The sequence below is a fragment of the Paracoccidioides brasiliensis genome (assembly GCF_000150735.1).
Source record: "Paracoccidioides brasiliensis Pb18 unplaced genomic scaffold supercont2.3, whole genome shotgun sequence".
Classification (NCBI taxonomy): Eukaryota; Fungi; Ascomycota; class Eurotiomycetes; order Onygenales; family Ajellomycetaceae; genus Paracoccidioides; species Paracoccidioides brasiliensis.
Window position 1 is genome coordinate 3,545,002 of NW_011371360.1, and position 15,042 is coordinate 3,560,043.

The 15,042-nt window shown below is 47.6% G+C and overlaps 2 protein-coding genes across 2 annotated transcripts in view; one reads left to right on the plus strand and one right to left on the minus strand.

The window, feature by feature from the left end:
- PADG_11605 (NADPH-cytochrome P450 reductase) overlaps positions 1-2,028 on the minus strand; it is a gene marked incomplete at both ends in the record, with an annotated part of 7,557 nt that extends 5,529 nt beyond the window's left edge. Inside the window, 2 exons of the mRNA XM_010760757.1 lie at positions 5-73; positions 241-2,028. Coding sequence (XP_010759059.1) covers positions 5-73; positions 241-2,028 — 1,857 coding nt within the window. The remainder of the gene's footprint in view (positions 1-4; positions 74-240) is intronic.
- Positions 2,029-6,456: 4,428 nt separating this feature from the next.
- Positions 6,457-14,401, plus strand: PADG_03464 (uncharacterized protein; the record flags this gene model as incomplete). Its single annotated transcript, XM_010760111.1, has 2 exons — positions 6,457-11,859; positions 11,915-14,401. 2 exons carry the CDS (start codon positions 6,457-6,459, stop codon positions 14,399-14,401), a joined length of 7,890 nt encoding a protein of 2,629 aa, XP_010758413.1.
- Between the last annotated feature and the right edge of the window lie 641 nt (positions 14,402-15,042).

Sequence of the window (15,042 nt, forward strand, 5' to 3'; positions counted from 1 at the left end):
AGACTTTTTGCGAGGTTTCGCGCGAGAAGGCGGTGATGATTTGCAGGCTTGAGCCGAGTTTTGAGGCGAAGGTCTGATATGAGGGAATTTAGCAGTGGTGGTTGTTAGCAAGGATAGAGATATAGAGTGTTTTAAGGGTGAGAAGAGGAGGAAAGGATAGAAGATGGTGGGGGCGGGGGTGAGGGTGGGATGATAAGAGGTATGGAAGTTAAGAGATCTAGAAAATAACAAAATACATACATCCCACTCATCTTTATACAGGAAATCCTTCTCCCGTCGTCGACATCCATAGAACAAAATCGTGGGCCCCACCTTATCCCCCCTCTCCGCCTGCGCCGCGCGCTCCTGTATAAACCCGCGGAACGGCGCAACACCCGTTCCCGGCCCGACCATAATGACCGGCTTGGCTGGGTCGGAGGGGAGTTTAAAGTTGGAATGCCGCACGTGGATGGGGACGTGGATGCCGTCGTACTTGTTTCTGGGCCCGTTGATGGCATATGTCAATCCGTGCGGGTCCGGATTGGGGTCGCCGTGTTGTTTCTGCTTCAAGGCGAGCAGGTAGTTTGTTGTGACGCCCTTGAGGTTGTGAGTTGCGCCGGGGATGCGTAGGGATTCGACAACGACGGTGATGCTGATTTTGTTCTTTTGGACGAGGGAGGAGGAGGAGATGGAGTAGTAGCGCGGTTGGATTTTGGGGATGCCTTCGATTAACAGGGAGAAGGGGACGGAGGTAAATGGGAGCGGCGTAACGGATTGTAGTGCCTGGGCGATGTTCATGTATTGGCTGGCGATCTTTTCTTGGAAGTAGTCCTTGTCACTTCCTAGGCGTTTCATTTCGGTGCGAGAGGCCTCGTCGGGGGCGAATGGGACAAGAGAGGACATGAATTGGCGGGAGACGGGGCCGCAGATTTCCATGTGATATCTCATGACGGCGTCGTAAGTGGTAGGGGTTGGGAAGGGGACTTTTGCAGTGACGTCTAGAGCTTTGATTGTGATAACCATGTCACGCTTGTCTGCGATGCCGAAAACGGATGCGAATCGGTCTACCTCCGCTCCAGGGTTGGTAGGCCAGACGGCAACGTGGTCGCCGGTTTGGTAAGACAGGTTGCTGCCCTCAACATTAATCTCCATGTGAAGGCAGTTGCGGTCCTTGATGGTAAATAATTCACGAGACTCGACGATAGGGGCGATAAACGGGTTGTGCGCGAAGTATGGTCCTCTTTGCTGGCCCTGGAGGTGATTCTGGTTTGGTTCGCCCAGATAGACATGGTCGGCTTCAGGGGAGGTTTCCGGTTCCTCGATAACTGAGAATACGGGTTCGTAAACAGCTTCCCGTTCCTCCAGCCCCATTTCCTCTACCAGAGCTTTCCACATGGGCTCTTTCCAGGCCAGATAATCCTCTTCCATGGTACCTGCACCATCATCCCCTTCACCAGCCTCCCCAATTCGTTTGGCGCCGAGCTTCTTCATCGTAGCATCGACATTTCTCACCATGGAGTTGTAATGCTCATAGGTGTTGTTTCCCAGGCCAAAGGCGACATATCTAATGGAGGAAAGAGGCTTATCGTCAGGCGTTCCACCACCTTCGAACGAAACGTCGTCTGAAGTGATGAACTGATAGAAATCCACAGCGTTATCCGTGGGCTCACCCTCACCGTAAGTCGCGAGCACAAAAAACATGACCTTATCCTCTGGGAACTTGTCGAGATTCTCGTAATCATAATCTTCTAAATCGGCCACCATGGTTTTGAGGCCAAATCGTTGGGAGCCCTCCTTGGCCAACCGCGAGGCATAGTCCTCCGCGGTTCCGGTCTGGGAACCGTAGAAGATCACACAATTTTTTCCAGTCTCGTCTAGTTTCTCGATGATGTCTCTTGATGCCCCGGCCTTTGCGCCATTTGCGTTCGCATAAGCTGTCGCATAGGAGTCCTTAACAACACCCCATAAAGAGCCCTTAGTAAAATAGGCGACGCTACCCACAAGAATTACGACCAGGACCACCAGGTCCAAGGTGTCGACCTGGGTCATGGCAAAGAGTGTGGACGATAGCCCGTTGGGGAGCGAATACAGGTGTGCGATGCGGTGCGGTTGAGAAAGGTTGGAGGCCGAATAGAGACCACGCGGATTTGAGTTGAGTTCCTGAGCAACGAGAAGTGTCAGCCGAACACCAAACCAAGAAAATTTGAAAAGAGAAGGATTTACAACAAAGAGCATAAAACCATAAAATGAACAACGTACCGGTAAAACAGAAAGGAAAAAAGAAGGACAATAAGCCAGGAGGCAGCCAATATTCCTAGCTGGCTTGTTTTGTGCCGTGAGGGAATCCTATGGGGGAGAAGCGGGAATCGGCGGGAAGATTGGCGACACCACTTAACTACGTGAGTGGGGGCTGGCTGTGAGCAAATGGGGGTGTATATTTGGCCAAATGGACACGGTATCTTGAATCTTGATGAGGAAAAGAGGGAAAAGAAGACCAAGTGAAGGGATGAGAGTGAGTGTGTGGATGAGAGTGGATGTGAGAGGCGAGAGTTGATTCAACCCGTTGGCTCGGATTCGGCTGACGGCGACGGTTAAAAAGTGGCCTGTTCCAACTGACAAGCCCATGTAAGAAAGCTCTACAGGTTATACAATCTTATTCTTATTCTTATTGAATTATTTCTGGAGGAAAGTTATGTATGTATGGGAATACCCCTTTCAATGCTGCTGTTTGCTGCTGGTTCAGTTCGCAGTTTGCCTCTTCTCTTGTTGCACTGTTCAATCATAGTTACCCATCCATCAGGACGAAGAACGGAGGACACAGAACGGAGTACTCGGTCTGAAATCTTTCATCAAGAGCTAATCATCCCTTGGATGTATGTGTCCAAGTTCCGAAGGGCATCATGATCGTAATAGGATCCGACAGGGATGAATTTAGGCAGACTGATATTTGACCTCCATTCAGCTGTCCTGGTAGCGGGCCCGGCCAAAGTTAAAGCTTATTAAGATCTTAAGGCCCTCCTAGATAACTAACTAGTTATAGTTAACTGCTTAGTACTAGTTAGTTTATACTGTAGGTCACTATTATTCTGCCTTTTATTCTTCATTATTCTCAGAATAATCTATCTATTTGCATCAATGCAACCAAACCCAGAGAGGCCTTGCAGAACCATGCACACCTACACCGGAGAAAACTCCTAAACATCTACACTGGACATGTGCCATAATTTCATTTTTGAATATCCACCCCCTATGTATATATTATTGTAAACTGCTCTGTACAAGTGTGCACATCATCTCACCTCCCGGAGAGATCTGCTGTATTTTGCTGACAGGCCTTGGTTCCAAAAAACTGGCGATTAGAAATCGAAGATATTATTAGGTTCATTCCGCATCTCTAAATGAGGAAAGGAAAAGAAAAAAGACATCCCAAAGAGATACGTATATTTAATCCACCACACAACTCTCTAACTGAGAAAAAAAAAAAAAAAAAAAAAAAAAAAAAAAAAAAAAAAAAAAAAGGGGGGGGGGGGGGGGGGGGAGATCTTGATTGATAAGATATAGTTGGTTACCTGCTTTTAATCCTGGAAACCAGGATGTAACCGGCAGAACCTGAACATTCACAGCAGCTTAACCCGTGGCATTTCAATCCACGATCTACAGCTGGCAGGGCATCTATCCTTCGGCAGGAAGAACAGAAATTCCCGATTGATGCACCCATTTCTATTTGCGGGAAAACAGGAGGAATAGCGATCGATATATCCGGAGTCACAGTTCCTGCATTCGACACAGGGGCTGCTGTTTTAAATAAGATCTGTCAAGATGAGCTGGGTAGCTAGGTATGCAGTATGCAGGCGACGATGATAGACATGAACGGCGATCCGTTGTGTCGTCAACTCCGCGCCGTTCTGAGTCATATCCAATCCGGGAGCGGGTATTTTCTTACGGAATTTGCCGGTTTCGTCCCGATCTACGGAACATCCGTGGGCAAAATATATATTCCTGCATGGAATCGTGGTTGTGAGCGCGGACATGCGTCATACGCTCTATGACAATTTGACCAAGGACAAACCCAGGAGGAAGGTCATCGCGCCGGAATCAGATACAAAACATGTGATTGCGACGCAAATAAGCCCATGATGAAGCCAGTTCCCTCACCGCTACAGTATTACAACATGCATGGGAGCTCTTAGCCACAGCACCGCGGGAGCTTCTCGGCTGAAAGAGAGAAAATGAACCCTGATGAATGTGCCGTGGTTACCTGAATCTTCCGATCGTCGATCCGTCGATTTTACCATGTCGAAGGCGGGGTGTGAGGGAGCCAGCCAGCTCAATGTTGAAAGCTTTGAGATAGTGAGGATTGGCGAAATTCTTTTGCTTTGTTCCTTGAGATCCGGCCTCCAACGGGGGCGATTGAGTCCTCAATACACCAAAGGTCTGGAAGAGAAGATGGAATTGGTGGAAGATTGGTTTAAGCGGCAAACTGCAATAGCTACACCGTGACGTCGGGACTTGAAGCGCTCTATGAACCATGGATTTTTCTATGGAGATGATGGTGGAGGTTGAGAAACTAACCCCCTTTGCTGACTGGATCCCAGAAAATTTTCCATCATGTGTTGTTTCAAACTATGCCAACGTTTTCAAAGTGATGGGCATGTAAAACATGTTATTTCGCCTAATTTGAGCAACCAATACCATGGCTGTCAGGTAGTGCATTATCATCATCATCCTTTTTTTTTTCTTTTCTGTCGCCTAGATTGAGCAACCAATGCCATGGCTGTCAGGTAGTGCATTATCTTCTTCTTCTTCTTCTTCTTTTCTTTTCTTTTCTTTTATTTTTTAATTTTAATTTTAATTTTAATTTTTTTCTTCGAATTCTTAAGATGGCAGGGTCTTTAATTATATACCACCACTTCACATACATATATCCCGCCGTCGATCCATCTTTAGCTAATCATGGAGCACTGTAGACTGCGTGCCTGAGAATTGGCTCTTGCGGGTTATTAACCGGTAAAGTAATTGCAGGGATGAATATAATTAATAGTGTCCTGGTGCATAACTGTATGAAAACAAAGTACAGATGTCTTGTTTAATATCTAGATATCGTTCTTTCGTTTTGTTTTTCAGACCCCGCAGTTTCAAGTCATGTGCCTTGAAATAGCAAACAATGATAAATATGCATGACGACTGTCTGGGAGAAACATAACTGTTTGACCTTGCGATTTGCTGTAGCTTCATGGTGATATGGAGGATAAACCCACATTGGATAATGATTGTAAAAGGCGCCAGGGGTTTCAACGATTCATTTTCCTCGTGTCTCCGGTGGAATTTCAAACACTGTTTATGGACTCCTGTTGAGAAGAAAGCAGCGGACTGGCCAAAGGCGTGTGGTCCAGTAGTGGTTCTCAATTAGCGGATGATGTTGCCGGAGATGGTCATTCGCTGTTTCCAGGCGCTTTTCAAGAAATCAACTGCATTGGATTTTTGCCACATAGATGCCAGCGCTTAGATCGAGGAAGTTCTCGCTCTGTGCAGACGGGGCTGAATTTCAGAAAACTTACCTGTTTTAGCTCCAAGAACATGAGTGAGCTTGTGATTGTGAAAGTGTATGGGATGGACTTGGGGGATGGCGGGTAGAGAAACAGCCATCACACTTGTGGATGTTTTAAGAAGCCCACAAGCTCACCAATCGCTGGGGGTGGGTGTCGTTTTTGTTTCGTATCTCGAGAACTGTGTGGTGGTTGAGTTATGTAGGAACATTCAAGTTGGACAACAGCAACAGCAAAGTTTCTTCTTTCATTGTTGCAAGAAGAATAAGAATAATGTTAAATGACAAGAGCATGCATGAGCCTTGACAGAGAATTCTTCTATAAATAATAATAGCCAGTATCTAAACAATGTCTGAATGTCAAAGATGATGGATGCTTTCAGAGTAGCGTAGCCAGGTCCATGGTTGTTGGTGTGTCTAACTCCCTTGGGGTGTTGGTTTGTCAGTGGCTGGCTCCCGCTGGTTATGTGGTCCCTGGCAAACCAGCTAACTTCGATAACTAGTTAGTTAGTAGTTAGTTAATAGTTAACTAACTAACTAGTTAGTTATCTAATTGCTTATTAGTCAGTCAGCAGCCAAGAGTTCTGCGCTTCGATATCCAAACCTCCTTCTCCACCTCCTCGGAACGACCCTCAGACAACTTCTACTTATTTACGACCCTCCCCCCTAATCTCAGCAAGACTACCATCCCAACTGGCTGCACAAATCCCTCGTTCTTGGAATGGCCTGCAAATCGACGATGCGAGGAGATACCGTCCTGTCCTTCTCTCCTCTCCTCGTTCCAAGAGGAGGCTGTTGAAAATGCAGCACACCTGTAAGTTTCGAAGGTCCTTTGCCAAGCAAGCACCCTGACCCCCGGAGTTTGCGATATAAGCTCTCAACTGCTTTCTGATCTATGCCTCCTCTCCCTGTGTCATTGCTGTATGATCAGGATGATTCAAGATTTTTCTGCGCCCTTCCCCAAACTTCTCCCTTATCGTGAAACGCTTATTTTCGCTATCTCTAACAATTCTGCAGCTAGTCCTCACCTAGTTCTACCCAATGGTGGCGGTCAGTCGTTTCCCTACAGACTAAATGATCCCATGATGACCAGCTCCCAACCAAACCTTCATTCCTCCTCGTCGGATCGTCTGGTGTCGAGAAACCCTCCCCATATGATATCCCATATCAGAGACCCTTCTTCTACCCGCGGGAGACCTTCCGATCCCTCTCCCGTTTCCCTTCAATCGCTACAACCTAAGTCACGGCTGCGGACTCGGTCGCACTCGAAAAGCCCCGAATCAGCTGGTGCGCGATCAGCCGCGAGTCTAGAAGGTGAAGTGCTTGAGCGACGACCATCAAACTCCTACGGACACCATCGCCAGGCCTCCATTGTCCACGGAAACATCCAACATTCTAGGAATGCAAGTTTTGGAACTTCCTCCGCCATTGCCAGCCTTTTAGGCCCCGAAGAGATTGCCTCCATGGCATTTGAGCTAAGCCACCTCAACGACTCCACTTTGAACGGAAAGCGGGACCTTGTTGAATATTCTTCGGGATATGCGGGCAGTGGCGCACCTATAACTTGCCAGATACAGTCATTGTCTCTAGCAACTATACAGGATAGCCACGGAGCTGGAATGTCTAGTGACACCCCAACACAGCGGAAAGGAGCTTCAAGCGGGAAGTCACGGCGAGATCATTCTCATCATCCGTCACATTCTGTCAAACAGTCTCAGGAGGCAAAGACTGTTGGAGAATATGCTCTTCATCATTTATTCAATTCTTTTGTCGGCCAGGCAGATGAAAAAATCAACCGATGCATCATGTGCATCGGTGACTTCGATACACCAGTGGAACAGGTATGCGGTCCAGGTGCGGATCCAACTTTTGATCAACTCATTTCAGCTCTAGGCCACATTGCAAAGCAGAAGCCAAAACCATTAATCGACACTATCATGGTATGGAGAAAGACGAAAGGGGAGGCTGCCTCTGCAGCGAAACACTCTGCCAGCCACACAAAGCAACTGTCCCTTCCTGTTCCTGGCCTTGTGCGCCGGAATACAGAACCTACACAGGCCGGGCCTGAAACCCAAAATCCCAACGCTCTACCGAACAATTCACATATTTCATCCGTATCACGTCAAGAAGATATTCTGCTGGCTGAACGTCGTGCGACAGTTTCAGTGTACCTCGTGTGTCGGGTCCTGATCGAGATTTTCAACCAGAGTACATTGCAAGCTATCACGACCGAAATGGCTGATCGACTTGAAGACATTGTTTTCGGTCAATTGAAGACAGTTGATCCGGACCAAATTGCAGCATCCCCCCTCCGAATGGCGAATTGGCGCGTTTACGGTCAACTCTTGGGAATCATGAGCGAGTCCAATTTTCCCAGCGTTACAAATAGATTTCTTGCGGAACTGAGCCAATATCAAATGGAGGACTCGCGACTGTCATCAGCAAGGGACTTGGAGACAAAAGCGGAGCTGCTTGTATTTGGAATGAGGCATCTAAAGATACGGACCTTCCCAGAGGATGCTTGGAATAGGTCCTGTGATTTTCTACAAGCTGTGGCGAGATTATTCGTGGGTTCACACGGCCAGAATCTGAAACAGGCATATTGCCAAATTCTTGAAGCTTTCCTCCTCCCTATCGCTGCCAACGTCTCCTGCGACCTGACATCACCTAAGTGGAAAGATTTTTTGGATCTCCTCTTTCCACGGTTATCTCAAATTATTACGAAGCCTAGACACTGGAGCAGTGCCTTTCCCCTTTATACATTACTTCTTTGTGCCTCGCCTAAAGAAACTTTCAATAGCCAGTGGATGTCTGTGATTACCAGCCTCCCGCCAAAACTCAAGGACCGTCCCACCAGAGGGACAGCCCTCCAAGCGATCTGCAGATTGCTTTGGAACTATCTTTTCCGTTACCCTGATTCCCTTAATAGTCCCCTTAGAAAAATTGATGAAATCATTCGCATTGCACTTCCAGGTGGTAGGAGGACGTATCTTACCACTGAGCCAGCGGTGGCAGAACCACTGACCCAGCTCATTCGGATGGTTGGATATAAGCATCCTGATATGTGCTTTAGAGGCATAATATTTCCGCTCGTTAATTCGGAACTTATCATGTCTGGCAAAGAGTTGAAGATTGAGCATATGGAACCCGAAAAAATGGTGATTGGAATTCGTTCATTTCTAGCAATAATGGCCGACCTAGATAACGGTGGCCACCAACCGCCTCCATTTCCGCAAGACTTCGCTGCTGCTGACCGCCCGTTTCCCTCATTTCCCTCCGCGGATCCGCGAACAGCAGACAACTTACATCCAAACAAAAAAAATAAGCGACAAGAAGATATTTCGCGACCAGTAAACACTGCTAAATTGAGCGAGAATTATCGTAAATTTTACTACCACTTCTGTGAAATACTGGGCAACATCACGATTTTATGCGATAATACTTTTGGTGGTCAGGCAGCTCTGGATGAAAAGTTCGGCGGAGTAACACCCAAAACTCCGATCGCGGATGCTTTCAGCTTTGGAAGAAGGGACGATCACTCAAACGGTGTTGACCAAAAGCAGGCCTTTTATGATTTGCTCCATGTCGCTGTCCAAGCTCTTCCTCGGTGCCTTTCCGATCATATTCCCTTCAACTCTTTGATTAATTTGCTGTGCACGGGGACTGCACACGTACAGTGCAATATCGCTACCTCATCGGCTGAATCTCTCAAATCTATTGCTCGTCAGTCCCATGCGCAGCATGTTGCCATTGGGTTCGCCCGGTTTATTTTCAACTTTGACGCTAGGTACTCGACTATGTCGGATGAGGGAATGCTTGGCCCTGGCCACATTGAATCGACTTTGAAACTGTACGTCGAATTAATCCAGATCTGGATCGAAGAGATCAGGCAACGGAGCAGAGAGGCAAGTGCAGAGCCATCGGACAAAGGTGGGGGGAGCAGAGGATTGCACCTAGACTTGTCGGCTGTTATGGCTCATGTGGAGGAGGTCGAATCCCACGGACTTTTCTTCCTCTGTTCGCAGTCTAGACGAGTTCGTGCTTTCGCAATCACAGTCCTGAGATTGATTACCGAATTCGACAGTGCCCTGGGCAAGACCGGCAAGGACATCTCACGGATCATTCATATTTTGGAAGGCGAGTCGCATAAGGTGCTGGATCTGAAGGATGAACTGCTTACTGTTGCTGAAAGAAGTCGACTTCAAAAGGGAAAGCAGAAAAATGGGCCACAAAATACTCTCATTGAGATCTGCAGCAGCGAGGTTTCCTACGACTCCACTCTGTGGTCGAAAGTGTTTCCCAATCTCATCCGTATCAGTTTCGACACTTGCCCATTTGCCGTGACCCTGGGCCGCGAAATTGTTTGTGCTAGACTAGTTCAAATGCACAACAGCATTGCTGCTCTTGCTGAACATTTTCAACCGGGACAGTATGCAGCTCTTGATATGGCTCACGGTCGACCGGGACACCGTAGCAGCAATTCGCCAGACATATTGGTTGAACAGTGGAAATTGTACCTCATTATGGCTTGCACTACTATCAACACTGCGGGGGCACAGTCTCAGAGTCAACTTGCCAATGCCCAGCATGCGCGGAAGATGTCGAAGGCGAGTCAACATCCCCCGGATAAGATTGGTTCTGCTCGAGCATTGTTTGCTACTGTCATACCCCTACTGTCAGCAGGTCCTGACTCCATTCGCAATGCCATCGTCGTCGCCCTTGGCTCAATCAATAAACACCTGTATCGGACATTACTAGAGTCTCTACAGTATGCAGTTACAACATGCAATGAAGAGGCGCGGGTACGGATCGGATCTCACAATCGCACTCCAAGTAGCCCGCGACGAAACAGAAAGACAGATAGGCTGAGAACTGAAGTTACCAATGTTTACAAGGTGACATCGCACTTTCTGAAGGAGCCTGAGGTGTATAACGACGACTGGATTCTCAATAATCTCGTTACGTACACAAAGGATCTGAGGATTTTCCTTAGTGATGTGGAGGTGCAGAATGACTTAGAGTTTCAAAAGCTGAGGTTCCATTATTGTGGATTGCTGGAGGAACTATTCGAAGGCATCAATAGATCCAAGGACCCTTCCCGCTGGATGTCATTCGAGTCAAGGAAATCCGCATTTTCCCTCATGGAAGATTGGTGTGGTTATTCACCGAACCAGTCACAGATCGCTATGCGAGAGGAAAATATGAGGAAGCTTGCGCTGGCTCGACAACGAGAACCGTGGGAGGTTCGAAGTACCGCTGCGTTGGAAATTGAGAAGAGGAATTTGAGAACAGCCGCTTTAAGTGCTATGGCCTCTCTTTGTGGTGGACCTATCAAGATTATGACAGAGAGCAAAGCCACTCTCCAGTTCGATGTGCGACGTATGTTGTCCTGGATTGATATTATTCTGAACACCGTTAGTGACAAACTACACGCCATCGCCCGACGAGCTCTGAAAAACTTGATCATTCACAATAAGGAGTTTCCATACCTTCTGGAGCAGTCGATAGAAATGTGCTATCTATCTGAAAGTCCGAAGGCGTTAGAAAGTTATTTTGAGGTTGTTGCTCAGGTTTTAATCGAGCATACAGATTATCCGTTGGCATTCTGGAGAATTCTCGGGGCTGTTCTTTTCACCCTAGGCAACGCCAAGCGAGAAATACGGATGAAGTCTGCACGCCTCTTACGCACTCTTGAAGAACGTCAGCAGAAGAACTCCAGGATCCAGGACTTCGACATCAGTATATCCGATAAAACAACTGCTGTTTACAAGCTAGCTCAATTTGAGACTTCAAAACGGCTAGCACAACAGCATACTGACCTCGCATTCACGATATTTTCTGAATTCTCGCTGCATTTCAAGAACATACAGCCGGACACTCAACGTAACATGGTGGCCGCAATCCTTCCGTGGATCCAGGCAATCGAACTCCAAGTGGATCCAAACGGCGGGCCTACAGCCAAGTCTTACATGCTCCTTGCAAATCTCTTCGAGATCACGATTCGCTCAAGCACCGTTCTCCCCAACGAAGTCCAAGCTCTCTGGCAAGCTCTTGCAACAGGACCCCACGGGGGCAATGTGCAACTCGTTCTGGATTTTATCATCAACCTGTGTTTGGAACGTAAGGAACAAAATTTCGTGGACTATGCCAAACAGATTGTTGTTTTCTTGTCTACAACCCTGGCGGGTTCTAAAGTCATTGAGTTTTTCTTGATGCAAGTCGTGCCTAAAAACATGGTTCAGGAGAGAAGAGAACCAATGCCACCGCCTCCTGATTTGAAGGGCTTGCCATATGTTGCCGATCTCGGGACTGTTTTGCCGGTAGGCAACAAGCAGGTAGGCCATGAACTTCTCCATTTTGCTTTAATTCTACGTCTAACACTTTACCTAGGCTGGCTATTCGTTGGGCCAAGTTTCTCTCATTTTCCTAGTTGATCTGATGGTATCTCCTGTTACCCTCGGGCTTGATGACGTGGTGAAATTGCTCCATGTTGCGCTTATTTTCTGGGATCATTACACGCTCACGGTGCAAGAGGAGGCCCGTGAGATGCTTGTCCATTTAATCCATGAGCTCGTTGCTTCGAAAATTAGCGATTCCCCTGATGATATGAGGCAATCTATCGAAGATTTTGTTGAATGTATCCGTCAAGGTGACGCCACCGTTGTCTGGGAGTATGAGGATAATAATGGCAATGACGATGACCAGGACCCTAGTCGAGTGCCCGCTTCCATGCATCGGGTGACGCAAGATGTCGCCAACTTCTTCTCTGCTGCCTACGAATCGGTGAATGATGTGTGGGCTAAAGAGGCTTTGAACTGGGCTACTTCATGCCCAGTTCGGCATCTTGCATGTCGGTCATTTCAGGTCTTTAGGTGCATTTCTACCTCACTTGACTCGAGAATGCTAGCTGATATGCTCGCACGACTGTCCAATACAATTGCAGAGGAGGAGACCGATTATCAGACTTTCTCGATGGAAATTCTAACAACCCTGAAGATCATCATCAGTTCGCTTGCCCCGCAGGATTTGCTTCGTTACCCGCAGCTCTTTTGGACAACTTGTGCATGTCTCAACACGATTCATGAACGCGAGTTTATGGAAAGTGTTGGCATGCTAGAAAAGTATCTGGACAAGGTGGACATGCGTGATCCGGTTGTGTTAGCGAAACTCAGAGAAAGTAAACCGCCAAAGTGGGAAGGTGATTTTGAAGGCATCCAGGTGTTGATATACAAGGGCCTTAAGTCTGACGAATTGCTGGATAGGACTTTGACCGTCCTGCATCGGCTTACCGCCCTTCCCAATAATGAGCTGGTTGGCGATAGTTCCCGATTGCTCTTTGCGATCCTGGCAAATCTCCCAGGGCTGCTTCACCAGTTCGACCTGTCTGAAAGGTCTAAGGAGGTCGTGGAGCGTGCCAGACTCCTTGCCTCCGGCTCTGAGAACAATGGATATACCCATCTTTCTGATTGCCTATTTGGATTCTCAAGTGGCCATTATACTCGAGGTCAGGACCTACTGGTAGACGCTGTGGCAGCCATTCGATCATATTATTTCCCTGCACATGATGTACAAACCCTTGTCTTCCTCATGGGGCTATTGACAAATACAACTGCCTGGTTTCGTATTAAGATCATGAAAATTTTATGCGCAATAATTGCGGAAATGGACATGCGTCGCCCCGAAATAGCGTGCTATGGGCCTGATCTCATATCTCCACTACTTCGGCTATTACACACCGACTTGTGTCCCCAAGCCCTCGAAGTGATGGACCACATCATGACTGTTTCTGGAAACCCGATGGAGCGTCACCATCTAAGGATGAGTATGGCTTCGTCATCTTCATCTCGGGCGATACGCAAGGAGTTTGAGCGCATTCAGAGTTTGTACGGAATACCTGAGCGGACCGGATGGTCTATCCCAGTTCCTGCTGCACAGTCAAGCCTAACGAGGAATAATGTCCATGCTGTTTTCTACACCTGTGCAGAAGCTGATGGATCGGAGCAAACCACAACATCCCCTGAAATGGAATTCCACGCAGATGAATATAATGATCCGTATTTCCCAGGTCTGCGTGCTGACACGATGAAGTCAATCGATACACAACATGACGGAAACATGGGTGACCTCCTACAGAAATTAGATAGCCTTGATGATTTCTTCGATGAATCCGACGCGGCTCCGCCGCTTTCAAATTCAATCTCAGGTATTGCACTACGTAATTATATAAGTGACTTCCACGACGCCAGTGCGAATCTATACGATCAACAAACAGCTCCTCTCCTGCGCAAGTCTCTAGCTCGAACCGCCTCATACTCCTCATTTCACAATGGCCTCGCTGAATCCCGACCAACCACCACCGGACGCTCTGACCCTAGCGGGATGCATACCTCACCATTAAGCGTAACATCCACCCTACCACACTCTCGAATTTCCATGCACACACGATCCGTCACGTCACCCGCAAATACATACCCCACCAGCCACCAAATGCTGATGCCTTCGTTTGGAAATTCTGGGCTCCCTTTCCTATCCGATGACGAGCTTGAGGACGCGTTATCTGACTCCGATGAGCGTTTCATTCTCAACCAACCATCGTCTGGCCCAACCACATCTCCGGGTCATGGTAACGAGGGCCCCTTTTCGCTCGAGTCTGTTATCCGCAGCAGCGTCCGTCGCTTGACCGGTGGAGCTTCCTCCACGAAAGAAAAGGAGCGCCATCGGGATCTGTTAAGAGCTCAGCATCGCGCGTTTGCCCAAACCTCCAGCTCGCCGAGGGTACCGAGAGTTCCGGCGGAGTATCTTACAAGCCCTGCGGCTGGTTCTTCTGTGTCTAACAACAGCGGCGTTGCAAGTGGGCCGGCTTCTCCAGGTCCATAATTCCCGGACAATTTACATTCTCTAGTAATCATATTTTTCCGAAATCTAGCCGTTCCTTCCCGCCCCCTCATAGTAACTTTCTCTCGTCATTTACTACATCTTCTGCTCGTCCTGCTTTGTTTCTAAGATACCCTTGATCTCTAGATAGATTTTTCATTCCTCCCCACCACATTCCCCATTTAGTCCTCTCTGCTTACATATATTTATTCTCCATTTTTATTTCTCTTCGTGCCATGATGCAATCACTTTATATCCTGCCTTATCCATCCATCATCTTAACAAGCGTTTTTATCTGGTGTCCCATAATTTCCATTTCCATATGCATTTTTTATCACACAGTTTGGTAATGATTGGCATGTGTGTGTGTGTGTGTGTGTGTGTGTGTGTGTGTTGGTGTTGGGCTTTGGAGTTTTCGGAGCACATGGGATACTTCAATTGGGCAAATTCTTCAACTCTTTCAGGGCAAAGAAACAAAACTGAAGTTTTTTGTCCTCTATGGTTTATTTCATATCATCTTGTGCGTGCGTGTTCTGTGTCTGCATTACGCTCTTCGCTTTCTTTCGAAACCCGACCCCTTTAGGTGGCTCCCGCCGTTGTTGTGTTGTTGAGTCGTTTTTGATGGCTGCTGATAGATTTGGCTA